Genomic DNA, 20781 nt, shown 5'->3' on the forward strand with positions numbered 1-20781 from the left:
GAGAATCCTATTATTCAACACTTACTAAATGGTTTTCAAAATAGCCTACATGCAAATATATACTCTCTTTGCCTTAAAACACTTATTTTTCTCATCTTGGTGGTGTTTTAGATCCAAGTCTTTATTCATTCTACATAAGCTACTTGAGTGCATACTTATTCCCTGAGTTATTTTTTCAATGCAATCAATTAATATTAGCAAAATGTGTTTCTCTTGGGGGCACTGCTGATGATACAAATAAATAATTTCTGTCTTACAAGAATTTACAGTCTAGCTGAGGAGTCAACATGTCATCAGTTTGTGAAAGGATTTCTAAAGATAGGGCAGTATGCAAGTACCAAATTAGTACAGGTATAATAATCAGCAAGTTAGTGGAACGAAGGGAGATAGATAACTACATCAATTATCTGATGTAGTACAGCAAACCACTCCAGAATTTAACAGCTTAAAACCATGAGTTTTTCACTTGTTCCCTTCAGGAACTTGGGACGGACTTAGCTGAGGCTCTTCTCCTGATCTCTGCCGCAGTTACTCGTATGTCTACAGACATCTGGAGCCTCCACTGGGGCCCAGCTGTGGAAGATGGCCTCATTCCCCTGCCTGGTGGTTGGTGCTGGCTGTCGCTGGGCCTGTGTGTCTCCAGCAGGCTAGCCGTGGCCTCTCCACATAATGCCGGGGTTCAAACAGGGCACAAGGGGAAGCTGACTGCTTTTCAGGCCTAAGTTTGCAAATTGTACAGAATCAACTCTCTTGCCTTCTGTTGGGCATAGCAAGTCCCTATGCCTGCCCACATTCAAATGTTGGGGAAATAGATCCACTTCTTGGTACAAAAAATCACAAATTATTTGTGACCCATTATGATCTACCACATCTCTAAACTTGATTTTTTTTTTATGAATTGAAAATTTAGTTTTTTGGATGTTACCTTTGATTTTTCAATAGTTTCTCAAATCAACATACCCCAAACCAAAAGGATTTACCACTTCCACCTGTCCTTGGTGACTGGACTTCCCCTCTGCCTTGTCATCCAAGCCAGAAAATCAGAAATTAGTTTGATTCTTCTTTCCTCTTCACTGGCCGTCACTAGTCTCTCATAATATCTGCATTCATGGTTTCTTTAAGATATTTATGTTCTCTACCCCCTGCTATATTCTCGTGCATTTATATTTTTTACATAGTTAAAAAAAATTTTAAGTATATTAATTTTGAGAGAGCAAGAGAGAGAGAGTGTGAGTGGAGGAGAGGCAGAGAGAGAGAGAGAGAGAGAGAGAGAATCCCATGTAGGCTCCTTGCTATCAGCACAGAGCCCAGTGAGGCTCAAACCCATGAACCATGAGATCATGACCTGAGCCGAAATCAAGAGTTGGATGCTTCACCAACTGAGCCACCCAGGAGCCCCTTAAGTGCAATTTTTTATCAGGCCTCATTTGAGATGACCTGATTTTTCTGTTTCAGTCTCATCAAACTGAAACCAATCCTTTATACTTTCATGGTTATCCCTCTAAGTCAAAGCTTTGATTCTGCTATTCACTTTTTAAAAAAATCCTCAATGATACTCCATTGCTCGTAGAATATCATTATACTCCTTGACAAAAGTAACATTCTGGCCCAAATACTGCTTTACTACCTTATTTTTTACAATCTTTCCCGTTTCTGTCTCTTTAGGCCCTTCTATAGGTTTAACATTAAACATATCTGCCCTTTGCTAAATGTGCTACCCAGTTTCAAACCTGTATACTTTGCCTTTTTTTTTTTTTTTAAGAATAAATGTCCTCTTTGAAACCTCATCAAACTCATTCTCATCCTTCCAGACCGAGCACCAAAGTCACTTTCTGTAAAAAAGAAAAAAAAAGCCAATTCCTTCAGGCAGAGTTGTATTTGAATCCTCTACTCTGATCATACCTTGACATACTGCTAATAAATGACACATACTGAAGTCATTTCTATCGTTGCAGTCTTTTTAGGGTCTGAGCTCCTGGAGAGAAATTTACTTATTACTAAGCTCTAAGAGAGAATAAGATAAATTAAGAATGTTCAGTAAATGCTAAATTGGATTGAAGGAAAAGTTATGAGTCTAGATCAAAGAGGATGGAATAGAATAGTAGTCTTTTCACACTGTTTTGAGCATAATTCACAGTAAAAAGTACATTTAACTTTGTGATTTAATATGCACACATGTGCACATGCATACCTGTACAAACAAATGCTATACATGCACACACTTACATATATAAAAATAGTACTTACCCTCACTATGTGCAATAAACTAATATTTCCTATTATTTCTCCTGTATTCTATTTATTTTTTTAAATGACAATCCCTGCTCGTGAAATTGAGTAATTAATTAAATGACCACAAATGTATCTGAATATTTGAAAACTACCAGTTGTAGGGCACCAAAAACATACTTTACTGATGTCATGGTTTGTCTATGGCTGGTCCTAATGGTCTCTTAAATTTGGGGCAGTATCTAACATAGTCAAAGATTTCCTTTGGTGGTGGAGATTGCGCTCTAAAATTGTGGCTTACCAAGTGTCCATCAACTAATGAATGGACAAAAAAAAATGTGACACATATGTACAATGGAATACCACTCAGACATCAAAAGGAATGACATCTTGCCATTTGCAACAACGTGGGTGGAACTAGAGGGTATTATGCCAGGCAAAAATAAGTCAGAGAAAGACAAATATCATATGATTTCACTCATATGTGGAATTTAAGACGCAAAACAGATGAACATATGGGGAGGGAGGAAAAAAGAGAGAGGGGAACAAACCATAAAAGACTTTTAATGATAGAGAACAAACAGAGGGTTGATGGAGGGAGATGGGTGGGGGGATGGGCTAAATGGGCAATGGGTATTAAGGAGGGCACTTGCTGTGATGAGCACTGGGTGTTAAATACAAGTAATGAATCACTAAATCCTACTCCTGAAACCAATATTATATTATATGTTAACGAACTAGAATCTCAATAAAAATTATAAAAAATAAAAAATAAATAAGCTTGTGGCTCACAGTTGCTTAAGGTTTTATTAACTAACAGATTTAAAAAAAGCATTAACTTGGTAGACATATTACTGAACATCGAGTTGTATTTTCCATCATGCATGATAGTATATCACATTATAAGCAATTTTGGTAATTAGCACAATAGGATTGAATTTAGTTTGATTTAAGTACTGAAAATATATTGTCCTCAAGTTGTAAATAATTCAAACAAGCAATGATTAAATTACTATCATCTTTCTCATCTCCTTTCATCTCTAAAGAAAGTTTTTGTTGAGGAGTGCCTGGATGGCTCAGTTGGTCAAGCAGCCAGCTTTAGCTCAGGTCCTGACTCACAGTTCATGAGTTTGGCCTCGTGTTGGGCTCTGTGCCGACAGCTCAGAGCCTAGAGCCTGCTTTGGATTCTGTGCCTCCCTCTCTTTCTCTGTCCTTCCCCTGCTCATTCTGTCTCTTGCTCTCTCAAAAAATAAAATAATAAAATAAAATAAAATAAAATGACCCTTAAAAAATAAATTTTTTTGTTGAATTTAAATTTCAATGTTAGATTTTGAAAACAAAGCTTCTTTTCCTATAAAAGGGCACAAACATTGTCTCTAAAAAAATAAGTACTTTTTGCTATGTAATAATCATATCATTTGAATTTATATCATCATTAATAATAATGAAGATTATTGAGCACTTATACAAATTAATTCTTTAATATGGGATAGAATATTTCTGTATTTAAATAAAATATTTAATAAAATTAATAAGCACTGAAGTATGTTTTTAAGCATAACTATTTTATCCTCAATTTTTCATGGATACTTCCTTTTACATGGTCAAATTATTTTTAAATATAAATTATGTATAAAACAATTACCTTGTTTAATCTATAAGTACATTTCTGTACATCCAAGCTTCTTTGTTTATTTTAATGTTTATTTATTTATTTTGAGAGAGAGGGGGTGGAGACCAAGAGAGAGGAAGAGAGAATCCTAAGCAGGCTTCATGGTACCAGCACAGATCTTGATCTGATCCCATGAACAGCGAAATCATGACCTGAGCTGAAATCAAGATTTAGACACCTTACCGACTGAGCCACGTAGGCACCCTTCAGGTTTCTTCCTAAAATTCATTTTATGACATTTAAATGAAACTGTATATATTGGTCTTTTTGCCACTTAATCCCATATAATATGTAAAGATTCATATTCTTAAATTTAGTGTATATTGATATAGCCTTAGGTTCCTCATCTAAGTCATGAAAATCTATTGAAATAGACATAATTTAAGAAATGCCTCATATGTTTTACTATAAGAGAAAGCAATAATGCATTCTTTATATAAAGGATATCTAGCTTATAGTAATAGTTCTGATGTTATGTAATTTCAGAAATATAAGCAAACATGTATTTATAAAAGTGATATTACATTACCTGTACCGATTTTTCTCTTTCATTTGGAATGCAGATGGACAGCCCAGAACTACAGCCAATTCTGGGGAATGACTTTAGAAGAAGGTTTCAAATATCGTCTTGGCACCCTGCCACCTAGTCCCATGCTTCTGAGTATGAATGAAGTGACAGTAAGTGTTCTCTGTTTGATTCAAGTATATATGTGTTTGTACAGGCATGTTTGCATGTGCATTTGAAGATTTTTTAAATAACTAAAATCATGAATTTTGAGCTTTCAGAGTTAAAATTTTGTCATAAAAATAGAAAATCTTTACCAAAATGGTTGTCACCTTCCTCAGAAGTTTCGTGTGAACTCTGAACATTCACCAATGTCTAATAGAGAAAGTCTCCTGCCTTTAACAATGATCGTGTATTCATTTGCGCACTAACGATTTCATAGAATTTCATATTTCTGATTATTAGTCATTAAGTGACCCAGTGCTCAAGCAAGGCATTAGTTGTCCATATTTTTCTTTTTTTCAGTAAACACAGATATCTTTTGAATTCATCAAGACAGAGTTCTGCTGTCTTGGGGCTAGCCATTATCACATGAGGCTAAGGTAAATGGCAGTAACTGCAGACATGTATGTTAGGGTAATTTGTAAAGGTGCATCCTCAAAATTTCCACTACAGGAGCACCTTCAAATTTTGCCAGATGACCTCACAAACTCCTTCGTGAAATTGCTGCGTTTCCTACACTCTTACACTTTGCACTATTGTATTGGCTTTCCCCTTCGTTTTTAAGAGACGTTGTCATCTGATAATAGGTATCTTATATAAGAGGTTTCTAGGTCTCCAGGGTCACAGACCTCTAACTCGTAGAGCTGCAGATCGACCACCAGATGTGTGTTGTGTGGAGAACACATATTTTCCAGCTGAGATGTTGACTGTATTCAAGGGCCTGTACGACTGCCCTGGGCTGAGAGGTGCTCCTAAGTGGCTGGAGGCTTCAGTGCAGTGCAGGCTTCAGGTCCTGGCTGCCTGGAAGCTCTGTGTCTCCGGAGTGAGCAGGGCTGTTGTTTGCCATTGGATGAGGTGTAAATCCACAGGTTTCTCATGAAGCATTTAATGTATTTTGCTTTCAAGAGATGTGGTCCCCTGAGTTCCTATACCAATTCAAATTCCACAAATGGGTTCTACTAAATTATAACCAACATCAGAAAAGATCAAAATAGCCACCATGTATTGAGTAGTCGTGTGTTAAACGCTCTTATAAACACTATCATACATTATCTCCTCTAATTTCCTCAGCAGCTTGATGAGGTGGGTACTATGATTATCTACATTTTAAAGACAAGAAAAGTGAGATTGAGGGAGGTTAAGTCACACTGAGATTGGGAGAAGTGAAAAGCCACCACAGAATTACTTAAATTGCAGAGACAGTCCATCTTAAAATATTTGGGCCCCCAAATTGTCCCTTAACGTTCCAGTAGAATCAGTTAGCTTTGGCCAGCTCAGGTTCAAAATAACAAAAAGCAGAGCTAACTTGATGAAATGATCAGCTGTAGAGATACTTTTGGATCTTTCCTAGAATGAGTAAGATACAAAATCTTTAGAGATGTGGCTCAGATTCATGGTTTTTAGTGACCTAATTCTATGATCAGTTGGAAGTGTTATTTAGTTTTTTTCTGGCTGCTTTTTTTTTAATTTATCACCATCTGGGGAAAAATAAGAGGCAGTATTATTCAAGAAAGAATAAATTCATTCCTTTTATAAGGATTGTTTTATCGCTTGCTTTTATTAAGGGCTCCAGTCAGTCAAACACTCATTTGGGTGTCTATATACATTTTCTCTGTATTATTTCTAACATTTCCTTTTTAAGATTTAATTTTTGCAACTTGGAATATTTTATATTCTAGACATGAGTTGTGTTCCTTTCCCAAGTTGCCACTCACCACAGTATAGAAAAGAAAATCTAATTCTAATTCATTTATTAGTTGCTGGGGATTTGTTTGCATAAAAATCGTTGTGGAGATATTTACATGAAAAATCTTAATGATTAGTACTTTGGGAGAATTAAAATTGCCCAATGCTCTGAATTAATGGAACACAGTTGCCAGCTTATTCCAGGAAAGCAATAAGGAAAATCTGGCTGATCTGTAAGAGTTCCATTACCCACTCATGATGTAAGGTAAGGAAATAGCTTCTTATTTCTAGGGTGTAGTAGCTTGAGCACTGAGGGCCTTTCAAAAAGTTTCCAAGTGTTGGAGATGTCCTAATATATGTATATGGAAGAAAATCAGAAATATAACAAGTACTTCTAGGAAGTGAACTGAGTTGAACTGGTTGCTACAGAAAGAGCTACAAAATATGTCGATTCTCAGTCTGGCGACTACATAGAAAATACCTCAAGACATCAACCTGCCTCTGAGTACAATGAATTGAATTTTTTCTTTGTGGATATGCTTCTGGATAACTTTCCCCCCCCCACTACCTTTCCCAGATATATTTTTTTAAATATCATTTTCAACATAGGATGATCTATGGGTAGAGCTAGAGTAGGCAGTTGCCAATAGTGCGAACGATTTTAGTAAGAAACTCCACTGCATCCCCACTCCCAAAACTTCCTTTCCCTGACAGTTTTACCTGAATGAGAGTTAGGGTTTATAAAATTCTTTTTCCAGGGTGGAACAGATGAGCAATGAGTCATTCCTGGTTTCTGGGAAGGCTCTTCTGTTCCCTGGCTGGATTCCTGGTTTCATTCCTTGGTTTAATCCACTATTCCCATAATGTGTCTGCTGAGCGCGAGTTAGAGAAATGCCAGTAGGCATTGTGCAGAGTGTTCCATGATCACATAAATATGCAAAATTTGTTTAATCTATAGGAGCTTATTCAATTCAAATGAATATTTGTAGAGTGTGGTTAGTAACAATGAAGAATAAAAAGATGTTGAGAGTGTAGGATTGGAAAAAGTTAGCTTCAGGGTTTTAGGGAGCCCTTCCTGGATGGCAATCTTAAGTGAGGACAGACAGAAGAAAACATAAACTTACTGTTTTCTCTGGGTACAGTCAGAGTAGATGGGAGGAAGTGAAAAAGGGAAAGAAAGAAGGCAGTTTAGACCATACAACTCCTTGGTGTTGAGAAAGACTCACTTCACCCACATTAGAATTAATTATGTTTGGTGTCAGGTCAACAAAAGCTGGCTGGTGAATGCATGTATATTTTTATTTTTTTTCTTGATATTTTTCTTAGATTGGTATTGTTCAAAGCAATACCTTGATGGAACAGTTCTATTCGTAATGGTTCTACACTAAAAATTTTATGAACGATTAGATGAATCAACCATTCTCTGGCAGTCCATTGAAGCTGTGTATGTTGTATGAATAGAATCACAAAGTGACTGATTGGAAGCTGGCCATCAGAAAGCTCCCCATAAGAACTTCAAATTCTGCCCGTTGAGTCTTTTGTCTCCTTGTAGTATAAAGCAGGCTGTGACACAGCTTGACCCTTATTTCAATATTTCTTGACATTTGTTCCATGGACCACCAATCTTCCAAGATTGGGAGTAAAGATGTACCATCTGGTGGCATTTGGGTGGCTCAGATGGTTAAGCATCTGACTCTTTTTTTTTTTTTTAATTTTTAATGCTTATTAATTTTTGAGAGAGAGAGAGAGAGAGAGAGAGAGAGAGAGAGAGCAAGTGGGGAAGGGGCAGAGAGAGAAGGAGGCACAGATTCCGAAGCAGGCTCCAGGCTGTCAGCCCAGAGCTCGATGTGGGGCTTGAACTCACAAACGGTGAGATCGTGACCTGAGCCGAAGTCAGACACTTAACCAACTGAACCACCCAGGCGCCCCAAGCATCTGACTTGATCTCAGCTCAGGTCATGATCTGGTGGTTTGTGAGTTCCATCCCTGCATTGTCAGTGCAGAGCCTGCTTGGGATTCTCTCTCTGCCCCTCCCCACCTCTTTCTCTCTCAAAATAAATAAATAAACTTTAAAACAATAAATTAAAAGATGTCCCATCTGTGGTCAAATAAATTTGTGAAATTGTGCATTATATTTTCCTTCTGAAAATTCACACTAGAGCAGAAGTACATTTAGGGATAAATTAGAACTTTCTCAGTGTCTCAGAAAGCAAACAATGGAAACAACCAGCTATTATGACTGTATGCAAAACTGGCAATGGCTGAGGTCCTTTTGAGCCAGCAGAAACATCACTATTGAAGTCTGTTAATAGGCATGAGTAAGCCAGTGTGTTTACCCATGTGGGCACCATTCCATACACCAACCATGATGAACATGAGCTTTGGAGCCAGTGTACTTGGGTCTCAATCTGGCTCCTTCACTTATTGTCTCCATTTTCTCCTCTTTGAAATAATGACAGCAGTACTACCTTGCTCATAACAGTTGTAAGAAGCCATGAATTCTGAAAGAGAAGTAGTTATTATATACTATATTGCATATATAACAGAAATGTTATTATATACTGTATAAAGTTGTTCTTTCTCCTTTAGTTTAACCATGGGAAAAGAGTAGGGTCAATTTCATAAGAAAAAGTTATCCAAAACTTCATCACTTGAAGATTTTTATTTCATAAACAAAAGGTGTAGTTCTGGAAATATTGGCCCTATTGGAGTTTACATATTTCTGGTGAACCTGAAAATTTTTCTACTATGCTCCTAAATCAAGTCAAGTCAAATTAAATCTAATCTAATCTGGTATGATCTAATCATCAGCTTTGTACCTGATTGTTTTTCTAGGCATAATGTCCAGGTGCTTTTGAATTTGGGAGATAACTTCAAGAAGCTTCATTGTGTTATATTCTATTATAAATATTACAAATATTTTGATTTAAAAATAGTATTTTCATACAGAAATGGGGAAATGTGTATACTTTGCACAGTTCAAAAAATTTTTAAATAGTTTTGTTGTTGTTGATTCCCCAGGGAGAACAATAAAGTTAACCAAGTTATGATAGATGTTTTAAAAATTTTTTTGTGAACCTTATACCTTACTAGTATAACATCTTTTCTCAGTCATCCAATATAAATGATTTTGGTGTATTTTAGTTGGTATTAATAATAAAGGAAAAACAATGTCTTTCTCTATGGTTTGTTGGAAGTTAAAAGTAAAATAATATTTTATATACTAACTTTTAAAGCCACCAATCACTGAAATGAGAAATGAAAATTTACTTAATCATCTGGATACCTGACCATTCTAGCTAACACACAGTATTAACTGACTGGATTTATTTCTCTAAGTCATTCGTTATAACAGGAGGAATTTGTTTTTTCCTATCTGAAATATATTCAACAACACCAATGAGAATTACCTTTGCAAAAAAATCAAAGTGAATATAATGAAGTGTAGCTTTTAACCCTTCATAGGCTATAGAAATTTTTTATTTCATTAAAAATAATCTACTCGATTCCAGAAGTGTTTGTCACCTGTGTGAACAGAAACCTCCGTAGAAAATGAAACACTATCTTAGAAACATGAAGAACAGAGTTACATGTTTTTGTTCTTTCCATAATTTTAAACAAAAATGAACATTTGCCCCATAAAAATGATGGTTAGCTCCCACATACATGAATATAGGCAAATGGCATCAGGATTGAATAATAACTGTAAAATGCAGGTCTCAGTGATGCTGCATAAGAGGGGCACAGCCAGATATCTATCTGGTGGAGTGTGTTTACGTGTATATTTTCCTCACTTCATCTCAGAATCGTCTCATCTATGTAGGTAAAGAGCCTGGGACAGATTAGGATGCCAGTTCTTGCTGTCTCCAAATTAAGAGTTTGAAAATTTAAAGAGCACCAAAGCATGTGCTTATGTCTCCTTCCTTTCCCTCCGTCTCAGAATGGAACCCCACAGCCTTCGAGAAACTTTAGAACATACGCACACTGCCTCCCTCCTTATTCAGCTGAACTTGTGGCAGAATGCGTGTCTTATCTCTCAAGTCAGTTTTTGAGTTTTTAGTTCTCAGTTTTATTTTTCTGTGCTAGTTACAATCTGGTGTGTAACACTGTGATATAATTGAATGTGACTCGAACAACACTGGGAGGCTGAATTGATCACTGCAAGGCAGCTCTCCAAAAAGAAATGTGAAAATTTATTTCTCCCTCCTTGTGAATAAATATTTGGTGCTGTCACAAGAGTAGATTCCTGAGGCGATCTAGTGTGTTGATAGAGCAAGCACCTGCTCTCTGGGTTACCCTCAAACCTGGGTTATCTAGTCCATTCTGTGCTTCTTCCCAGAGCACGTTCTTTGCTCTGCTTCACAAGCAAAATGATGTGAAATGAAATGAAATAAGATAAAATACTTTGCATTGGGTCATGGGCATTTAAAATCATGAATGTTATTTCCATTTCCTAGAGTCTCACAGCACTTAGGTAGCTTGTAAAAAAAAAAGTAATGAGAAAAAAATCTATTTAATTTTCAAAACCGGTGTTTCTCAGAACTGTTAGATTAACCAACGCCTTCTTTTATAATTATCTATTACAATTCCCCAGAATTAGTGTTCTAAGAAACTCATTTTAGGAAGTATCATAGTTCATCAATTTCTAGATGCTTATTTTCTTCACTTTTTTGCACCTCTGAAATTGGGATGCTTCTTACATTTGATAATGTCCTGGCTTCCGTGAAATATGGGACTGTTGTGGCAACTTTAATGTCTGTTATGTGTACTATTATAATTATGGTTAAACTCATCTGAGAATGACAAAAATTCAAAAGGATAGTGGCTTAAATATCATGGAAATTGACCTATCACCAGCAAATCTGGAAATGGGTGGTCTTCCTCTAGAATTGCACTCAATGGTGTTGGATACCCAGGCTTCTTCTTTCTTGTTCTGTTTTCCAGAGTGTTTCTATCCAAGGCCATGTAATCATTCAAGAAGGCTTCTCCATGTCTAATTTCTGCTAGCAGGAAAATAAAAAAGATCAATAAAAAGAAGTAAAAGTGAAGTATCATTTATCTCTGAAAGAAAATTCTCAGAAACTGCCAATGACTCTTAGGCTTATATCCCATAAAGACAGAACTTAGTAAGGGGACATGCCTAGAAGCCAACGGGGGCTAGGGAAGGCAGTCATTTTTGTGACCTGCACGTGATGAGCTAAAACTGTTATTTCTTTTTCTTTTTTTTAAATTTTTTAATGTTTATTTTTGAGAGAGAGAGAGAGACAGAGAGAGAGAGAGAGCGAGCATGAGCAGGGGAAGGGCAGAGAGAGAGGGAGGCACAGAATCCGAAGCAGGCTCCAGGCTCTGAGATGTCAGCCCAGAGCCCCGATGTGAAGCTTGAACCCACAGATGTGAGATCATGACCTGAACCAAAGTTGGACGCTTAACCGACTGAACCACTCAGGCACCCCCTAAAGTTGTTATTTCTCTGAATGAAGGGAATCCTATGGAAAGGGGGAGGATTGGAGAATTAGCACTACCTCCATAGTGTTATCATGGAATACTGATATTTGTAAGTAGATCACTAAACAAATTACCGTATAAATAGAAACTAGAGAAATATCCAAGCTAATTCTTCCAGAGTTAAAGAACTGATGACCAATATTGTTGAAGTTGAGAAATTCATTTTGCTGTTAGCAACCAGAAAATTTGCCTATCCTCTCCAACATCAGTTTAGAGGGAATTTCTTGGTATTCATGGCCTTGGATTGTGAAGGTCAGAACAAAATGATATTCTCTGTTGCCTTCTTTTGATTCTCAGATCACTCTGATTATCCAAATTTAAGTGGAGGAAAGTGCAGCCAGAAATAGAGGCAGTAACTCACATAGTGGATATTGTAGAGATATGGGCTCCTAGTAAGAATGTCCAGAATGTCTAGAATTTGACTAGAGTGTTCTCAAGCTGCTCTGCGATTATGTTTGCATTACTCTTTCAGAGACTTTGATTCAGTTAAATGCAGGAAATACTATAAAAAATTCTCCAGTGTTCACCATTGCATTTGACTTTTATATTTGTTCACAAGGTCTTTACTCTTTAACTTTAAATAGAAATATTGAAGCAGGGAGACCGTTGAAATTTAACTTCAAATTTGACTAATGTTAATTTAAAAAATAGCTATATTATGGCTGAAACTTTTTCATCATTACAGTTAAAAAATTTAAAAATGCCTACTTGCAAAAGTGTAAATATTTTTAAAAATAAATTTCTATCTTATTTAAGCCACTGTCACTTTGAAATTTCTGTCACTCACAGCTGATAGTCTTGATTTTTTTTTGCTTTATTAAGCATCCTTTAACAAAAAAATTAGCATTTGTTAAAGCCCAACCTCTATTATCAATTCCTAAAAGTTATTCTCTGATGCCTACCTTAGTTTATAAGCCCTTAAAAACACTTTTACATTACAGACATGCAATAATCATGGAATAATGGGATAAAAAATTTGCTTTTTGTTTATTACATCAGATGAGCTGATATCATAAGGCAAATAAAATTGTAAGATAGTATTTGCCTGTTGATCTTCAAAGCCTACTGGCTTATTCTTTGGAAAAGCAATATTAAATAAGTGATAAATTTCTGAAAGATCCAATAGGTGAGCTTTATGAATTGGATCTGGCTTAGTGGGTTGGTAAATATGTTTTCAATAAAAAATGTCATTTTGCTTGTTATTTCTCTATTGCCTTATCTTATTGAGGAAGATTGACAATTAGTATATTCTTAAAATTTTATTCAAATGCAAGGTAGTTAACATAGAGTGTAATAATGGTTTCAGGAGCAGATTTAGTGATTCATCACTTACATATGACATCTAGTGCTCATCCTAACAAGTGCCCCCCCCCTTAATGTCCATCACCTATTTAGCCCATCCCCCCAGCCAGCACCCTTCTGCACCCCTCAGTTTGTTCTCTGTATTTGTGAGTCTCTTCTGGCTTTACTCCTTCTCTGTTTTTATCTTATTTTTCCTTCCCTTCCCCTATGTTCATTTGTTTTGTTTCTTTTCTTTTTAAATTTTTTTTTAATGTTTGTTTATTTATGTTGAGTGAGAGAGAGAGAGCGCAAGCAGGGTTGGGGCAGAGAGAAAGTGGGGGGGAGAGACTCCCAAGCAGGCTCAATGCTGTCAGCACAGAGCCTGGCATGGATCTTGAACTCCAAACCATGAGAGCATGACCTGAACTGAAACCAAGAATTGGACGCTTAATGGACTGAGCCATCCAGGCACCCATATTCATCTATTTTGTTTCTTAAATTCCACATATGAGTGAAATCATGTGATATTTATCTTTCTCTGACTTATCTTGCTTATTATAATACATTCTAGTTCCATTCATGTTGTTGCAAATGGCAAGATTTCATTCTTTTTGATCGCCAACTAATATTCCATTGTGTATATGTATATATATGTATATACAGTATATATAAATATATATACATATATATACATATATATATACACATATATATATACATATATATATATATACACATACATACACACACACACACACACACACACACACACCCCGTATCTTCTTTATTCATTCATCAGTCAATGGACATTTGGGCTCTTTCCATACTTTGGCTATTTTTGATAGTGCTGCTATAAACATCGGAGTGAATGTGCCTCTTCAAATATACATTTTTTTAATCCTTTGGATAAATACCAAGTAGTGCAATTGCTGGGTCATAGGGTGGTTTTATTTTTAATTTTTTGAGGAACCTCTATATTGTTCTCCAGAGTGGCTGTACCAGTTTGCATTCCCACCAGGAGTGAAAAAGTGTTCCCCTTTCTCTGCATCCTTGCCAACATCTGTTGGTTTCCCAAGTTGTTCATTTTAGCCATCCTACAGGTATGAGGTAGCATCTCATTGTGGTTTTGATTTGTATTTCCCTGATGATGAGTGATGTTGTATTTCCCTGATGATGAGTGATGAGATGATGAGCATCTTTTCATGTGTCTGTTAGCCATCTAGATGTCTTCTTTGGAAAAGTGTCTGTTCATGTCTTTTGCCCATTTTTTCACTGAATTATTTGTTGTTTTGGAGATATTGAGTTTGATAAGTTCTGTACAGATTTTGGATATTAACCCTTTATCCGATATGTCATTTGAAAATATCTTCCCCCATTCCTTTGGTTGCCTTTTAGTTTTGTTGATTGTTTCCTTTACTGTGCAGAAGGTTTTGTCTTGCAGAAGGTTTGTCCCAATAGTTCATTTTTACTTTTGTTTCTCTTGCCTCTGGAGACATGTCTAGTAAGAAGTTGCTGTGGCCTAGGTCAAAGAGGTTGTTACCTGTTTTCTTCTTTAGGATTTGATGGTTTTCTGTCTCACACTTAAGTCTCTCATTTATTTTGAGTTTATTTTTGTGTATGGTGTAAGAAAGTGGTCCAGATTCATTCTTATGCATGTCACTGTCCAGTTTTCCCAACACCATTTGCTGAAGAGACTGTCTTTTTCCCATTGGATATTCTTTCCTGCTTTGTCAAAGATTAGTTGACCATATGTTTGTGGCTCCATTTCTGGTTTTTCTATTCTGTTCCATTGATCTGTTTGTCTGTTTTTGTGCAAGTACCATACTGTCTGAATAATTACAGCTTTGTAATATAGCTTGAAGTCCAGATTGTGATGCTTCCAGGTTTGGTTCTCTTTTTCAACATTACTTTGCCCATTTGGAGTCTTTTCTGATTCCATACAAATTTTAGAATTGTTTTTTCTAGTTCTGTGAAGAATGCTGGTGTTGCATTGAATGTATAGATTGCTTTGATTGTATAGACATTTTAACAATATTTGTTCTTCCTATCCATGAGCATTGAATTCTTTCCCATTTCTTTGTATCTTCTTCAGATTCTTTCATGAGCTTTCTATCGTTTTCAGGGTACAGATCTTTTATCTCTTTGGTTACTTTATTGCTAGGTATTTTATGGTTTTTGGTACAATTGTAAATTGGATTGGTTCCTTGATTTTCTCCTGCTTCATTACCGATATGTAGAAATGCAACCAGTTTCTGTACATTGATTTTGTATCCCGTGACTTTGCTGAATTCATGTATCAGTTCTAGTAGTTTTTTTGTGGAGTCTTTGGGTTTTCCATGTAGAGTATCATGTCATCTGTGAAGAGTGAAAGTGTAATTTCTTCCTCTATGATATGGATGCCTTTTCTTTCTTTTTGTTGTCTGATTACTGAGGCTAGGACTTCCAACAATATGTTGAGCAACAGTGGTGAGAGTGAACATCCCTGTCGTGTTCCTGACCTATCAGAAAGCTCACAGTATTTGCCCATTGAGGAGGATATTAGCTGAAGGTCTTTTGTATATGGCCTTTCTGATCTTGAGGTTTGTTCCTTCTATCCCTAACTTCTTGAGGATTTTTACAAAGAAAGGATGCTGTATTTTGTCAAATGCTTTTTCTGCTTCTGTTGACAGGATCATGTGGTTTTTATCCTTTCTTTTATTAATGTGATATATCACATTGATTGATTTGTTGATATTGAATCACCTTTGCAGCCCAGGAATAAATCCCCCTTGATTGTGGTGAATAATTCTTTTAATGTATTGTTGGATTTTATTTGCTAGTATCTTGGTAAGAATTTTTGCAAATATGTGCATGAGGGAAATTGGTCTGTAATTCTCCTTTTTAGTGGGGTCTTTGACTGGTTTTGGAATCAAAATAATGCCTGTCTCCTAGAACGACTTTGGAAGTTTTCCTTCCTTTTATATTTTTTGGAACAGTTTCAAATGAATAGGTATTGACTCTTCTTAAAATGTTTGGTAGAATTCCCCTGGAAAGCTATCAAACCCTGAACTCTTGTTTGGTGGGAGATTTTTGATTACTGGTTCAATTTCTTTACTGGTTATGTGTCTCTTCACATTTTCTACTTCTTCCTGTTTCAATTTTAGTAGTTTATATGTTTCTAGGAATTTGTCCATTTCTTCCAGATTGCCCAATTTCTTGTCATATAATTGCTTATAATATTTTCTTATTACTGTTTGTATTTCTTTGGTGTTGGTTGTGATCTCTCCCCTTTCATTTGTGATTTAATTTATTTGGGTCCTTTCCTTTTCCTTTTTGATCAGTCTGGCTAGGGGTTTATCAATTTTGTTAATTCCTTCAATGAACAAGCTCCTGTTTTTATGGATGTGTCCTACTGTTTTTTTCTTTTTTTTTTGATTTCGATATCATTGATTTATGTTCTAATCATTATTATGTCCCTTCTTCTTCTGGTTTTGGGCTTTATTTGTTGTTCTTTTCCCAGCTCCATTAGGTATAACATTAGATTGTGTATTTGAGACCTTTATTCCTTCTTTAGGAAGGCCTAGATTGCTATATACTTCCCTCTTATGACTGCCTTTGCTTCACACCAGAGGTTTCGGACTGCTGTTTTCTTGTTCTCATTGGCTTCCATGTACTTTTTAATTTCCTCTTTAATTTCTTGGCTAACCTATTCATCCTTTAGTAGAATGTCTTTAATATCCAAGTATTTATGGTCTTTCCAATTTTTTTTTTGCTTGTGGTTGATTTCAAGTTTCATAGCATTATGGTCTGAAAATATGCATGGTATGATATTGATCTTTTTTGTACTTGTTGAGGGCTGATTTGTGACCCAGTATGTGATCTATTCTGGAGAATGTTTCATGTGCACTTGAGAAAAATGTGCATTCTGCTGCTTTAGGATGGAATGTTCTAAATATATCTGTTAAATCCATCTGGTCCAGTGTGTCATTCAAAGACAATATTTCCTTGTTGATTTTCTGCCTAGATGATCTGTTCATTGTAGTAAGTGGGGTATTGAAGTCCCCTACTATTATGGTATTAATGTCAATGAGTTTCTTTATGTTTGTGATTAATTGATTTATATATTTCCATGCTATCAAGTTGGGTGCATAAATATTTACAATTGTTAGATCTTGGTGGATAGACCTCTTAATTATGATATAATGCCCTTCTTCATCTATTATTACAGTCTTTATTCTAAAATCTAGTTTTTCTGATATAAGTATGGCTACTCCAGCTTTCTTTTGACATCCATTAGCATGATAGATGGCTCTGCATCCCCTTACTTTCAATCTGCAGGTGTCTTTATGTCTAAAATGAGTCTTTTGCAGGCAGTATACAGACATGTTGTGTTTTTTTTGTTATTGTTGTTGTTGTTTTTTTTTTTTTTTATCCATCCTGATACCCTATGTCTTTTGATTGGAACATTTAGTGCATTTACATTCAGAGTGATTATTCAAAGATATGAATTTAGTGCCATTGTGTCACCTGTAGAGTTGGTTCTCTGGTCCTTTCTAGTCTTCTGGTCTTTGTCTTGTTTTGTTTTTCTCCACTCAAAGAATTCCCCTTAAAATTTCTTGCAGGGCTAGTTTAGTGGTCATGAACTTCTTTAATTTTTGTTTGGGAAACTCTATCTTTCCTTCTATTCTGAATGACAGCCTTGTTGAATAAAGAATTCTTGGCTGCATATTTTTCTGATTCAGCACGTTGAATACATCCTGCCACTCCTTTCTGGCCTGCCAAGTTTCTGTGGAGAGATCTGCTGCAAACCTTATCTGTCTTCCCTTGTAGGTTGAGGACTTTTTTCCCTTGTTGCCTTTGTAATTCTTTCCCTGTCTGTGTATTTTGTGGATTTGATTATGATATGCCTTGATGATGGTTAGTTTTTGTTGAATCTAATGGGAGTTCTCTGTGCTCCTTGGATTTTGATGTCTGTACCCTTTTCCTGATTAGGAAAGTTTCCAGCTATAGTTTGCTCATGTAAACCTTTTTCCCCTTTTTCTCTCTCTGTCTTCTCTGGGACTCCTATGTTTCAAATGCTATTCATTTTTAATAAGTCACTGTGTTCTCTAAGTCTTGTGTATTGATCTTTTTCCTTTGTTTCCCTCTTTTTTTCTGCTTCATTATTTTCCATAATTTCATCTTCTATATCACTGACTAACTGTTCTATTTTGCCATCCTTGCTGTCATGGCATCCATTAGAGATTGAATCTTGGTTACAGCATGTTTAATTTTGGCATGACTAGCTTGTAGTTCTTTTATCTCCAAAGAAAGGGATTCTCTGGTGTCATCTATGCTCTTTTGTAACTCCAGCTAGTACTCTTATAATCGTGGTTTTAAATTCCAGTTCAGACTTCTTACTTATATCAGTATTGATTAAATAAATGGCTGTCATTTTTTCCTGTTATTTCTTTTTTTTAAATGTTTATTTAGTTTTGATAGAGAGATAGAAAGGGGGAGGATGGGCAGAGGGAGAGGGAGAATTTGAAGCAGGCTCCAGTCTCTGAACAATCAGCATGGAGTCTGGCACAGGGCTCAAACCCACAATCTGCGAGATCATGACCTGAGCTGAAGTTGGATGCTTAACCAACTCAGCCACCTAGATGTCCCCTTCCTGTTCTTTCATTTGGGGTTAATTCCTCCATCTTTTCATTTTGAAGGAAGAAAAAAAATTAATAAAATTAAAATTTAAAAATTAAAAAAAAAAACACAAATAAATCAAATAAAGGATGCAAGATCCTAGGTGTGTTTTGGTCTGCTTGTTGAGAGCAACTTGACAGAATAGAGAAAAAAGAGAAAGGAAAAACCTAGTTAAAATTAAAAAAAATTAAATACTAAAATAGGATAAAATAAAATGAAGAAAGTAAAATAGAATAAAACAATTAAAAAATAAGAACATAAAAATAATTTTGCTTCTTTTGGTATCCAAGAAAGGGAAAGAAAAGAAAGAAAAAAGAAAACAACCTGAGCAAAAACAGAAGTGAAGAAAATGAATAAATAAAGGAACCAGCAGACAGAATGAAAACTGAATGCAGTTACATCATTTCCCCTAGAAATGAAACTTTGAAGCACACTATAGTCTGTAGAGTAATCAGCAGGCGGAAGGGATTTGTGCTGGTCTTTTGGGGGATGTACCACAGATGGGCAGGGCTTGGTGTAACAGCTCCCTTTTCCACTTGATGACACTGCATAGCTTATTGGGGTCAATTCCTGTGTGTATTCACATGCTAGAGGTGAAAATGGCTTCACCCAGTTCCTTACTCTTGGTGCAGGAATGCCACACCTTCACTGACCTGCGATCAGGCACCCCTCCTTTGTCTCAGGCCTCTGTCCATCCCACTTCTCCCCTATCCATGTCCAAGCTGTCTGCCTGCACCTCTCTCCAGAGTTTTATCTTAGATGGGATTGTGTGTCAAAACTCCACACTTTAGAGAGACCTGTGGCTTGGATGCATGCAAATTCTCTGGGGAAAGTTCTCACTGAGCAGTGGCTGGTGTTGGCTTGTCTCAGAAAATGTTTGCACGATGGCACAGCAGCAGAGGTTTATGGTAAATCACCCCACACAGCCCTCTGTGGTTTGGTTTTGGTGCCCTCTGGCATCTTTGTTCCAGTGTCAGTAAATGTGGCTTCTCTCCAGGGTCCACTGGGAATTTTGCTAGTGGGAAGGCCGTATGGCCTCTAATAAATGCACTCCAAACAGGGAAACTGCTTCTCGCTGTGTGGCACATGGACTCCTCAGTCCCTGATGCCTGCTACTGGGGATTAGCCCTGCTTCCTCACCAGAGCATCACCAGGCACTGAACTCTGAACCTTCAGACTCTGCACTCCACTGTTTATAGAATCCTGGTGCTATTGAAACTCTCTTCTTTCTCCCAAAGGTTTTGGGGAACAGGTTTCTTGTTCAGTCCACTGAGAGTGTTTTTACTCTTTCTCTCTTTCGCACCAGCTACTTTTGGTAGGAGTGATTTTCTTGCATGATCCTGTTGTGCTTTATTCCCTCCTTTTCTCTTTCTCTCTCTCTCTGTCCTCTCTCCATGAAAAGGGCTCCCTACCCTTCACAGCTCTTCCTCCTTCACCTCTCCACAACCATGTACCTGCCAAGCTCTGGCTCAAGGTATGCAGATTGTTGCATTAAGCCTTAGATCTATTTCCAGGGTAGTCAAAACGGTTTGATGTTTGTCTAGCTGTGTTTCAGGGATGAGACAAGCTCGGGGTCCCTATACTACTCCACTATCTTAACCCCCGACCAGTATTTTTTAAAGCAATAAATTGTAAAAGCAGTAAATGCAGACTGGTATTTATAATTTAACTTAATGTGCCTAAAGAGGAAAAATCATTTTTTAAGAGATGAAATCCACTAGTTAGATCTATATCTCCTCATTATTATAAGGTATTTATTGAATACCTCCTGTGTGCAAAGAATTCTGGTAGGCTTTGGAATATGGAAGTCAAATTCTAAATAATTCAACCAGGCTGAAATGTGTTCAATGTAATGGTTGTATATTGCCTTAACAGAGTAGAGGGGAAATGTCCTAGCTATGTTATTAAATGGTAATTCTGAAGTGGTAAAGTAACAACTCACACTGCACCTATTTTTCTGAAAACTTGAGACAACTTAGTATTATAAATGTTTAAGAGCTCATTGATGAAGCAATGATAATAA

The 20781-nt window shown here is 36.4% G+C and overlaps 1 protein-coding gene across 2 annotated transcripts in view; it reads left to right on the plus strand.

Annotated features, from left to right (window-relative positions):
- The window catches only part of TINAG (tubulointerstitial nephritis antigen), an 83186-nt gene that overhangs the window by 8100 nt on the left and 54305 nt on the right, over window positions 1-20781 (plus strand). For both annotated transcript variants that reach the window (XM_086707088.1, XM_025925602.2), the window contains exon 4: window positions 4465-4579. In XM_086707088.1, the coding sequence (XP_086563214.1) occupies window positions 4465-4579 (115 nt within the window). The remainder of the gene's footprint in view (window positions 1-4464; window positions 4580-20781) is intronic.

Source organism: Puma concolor, chromosome B2 (genome assembly GCF_028749965.1).
Source record: "Puma concolor isolate L17-30 chromosome B2, mPumCon1.1.hap2, whole genome shotgun sequence".
In the NCBI taxonomy this organism is placed as follows: Eukaryota; Metazoa; Chordata; class Mammalia; order Carnivora; family Felidae; genus Puma; species Puma concolor.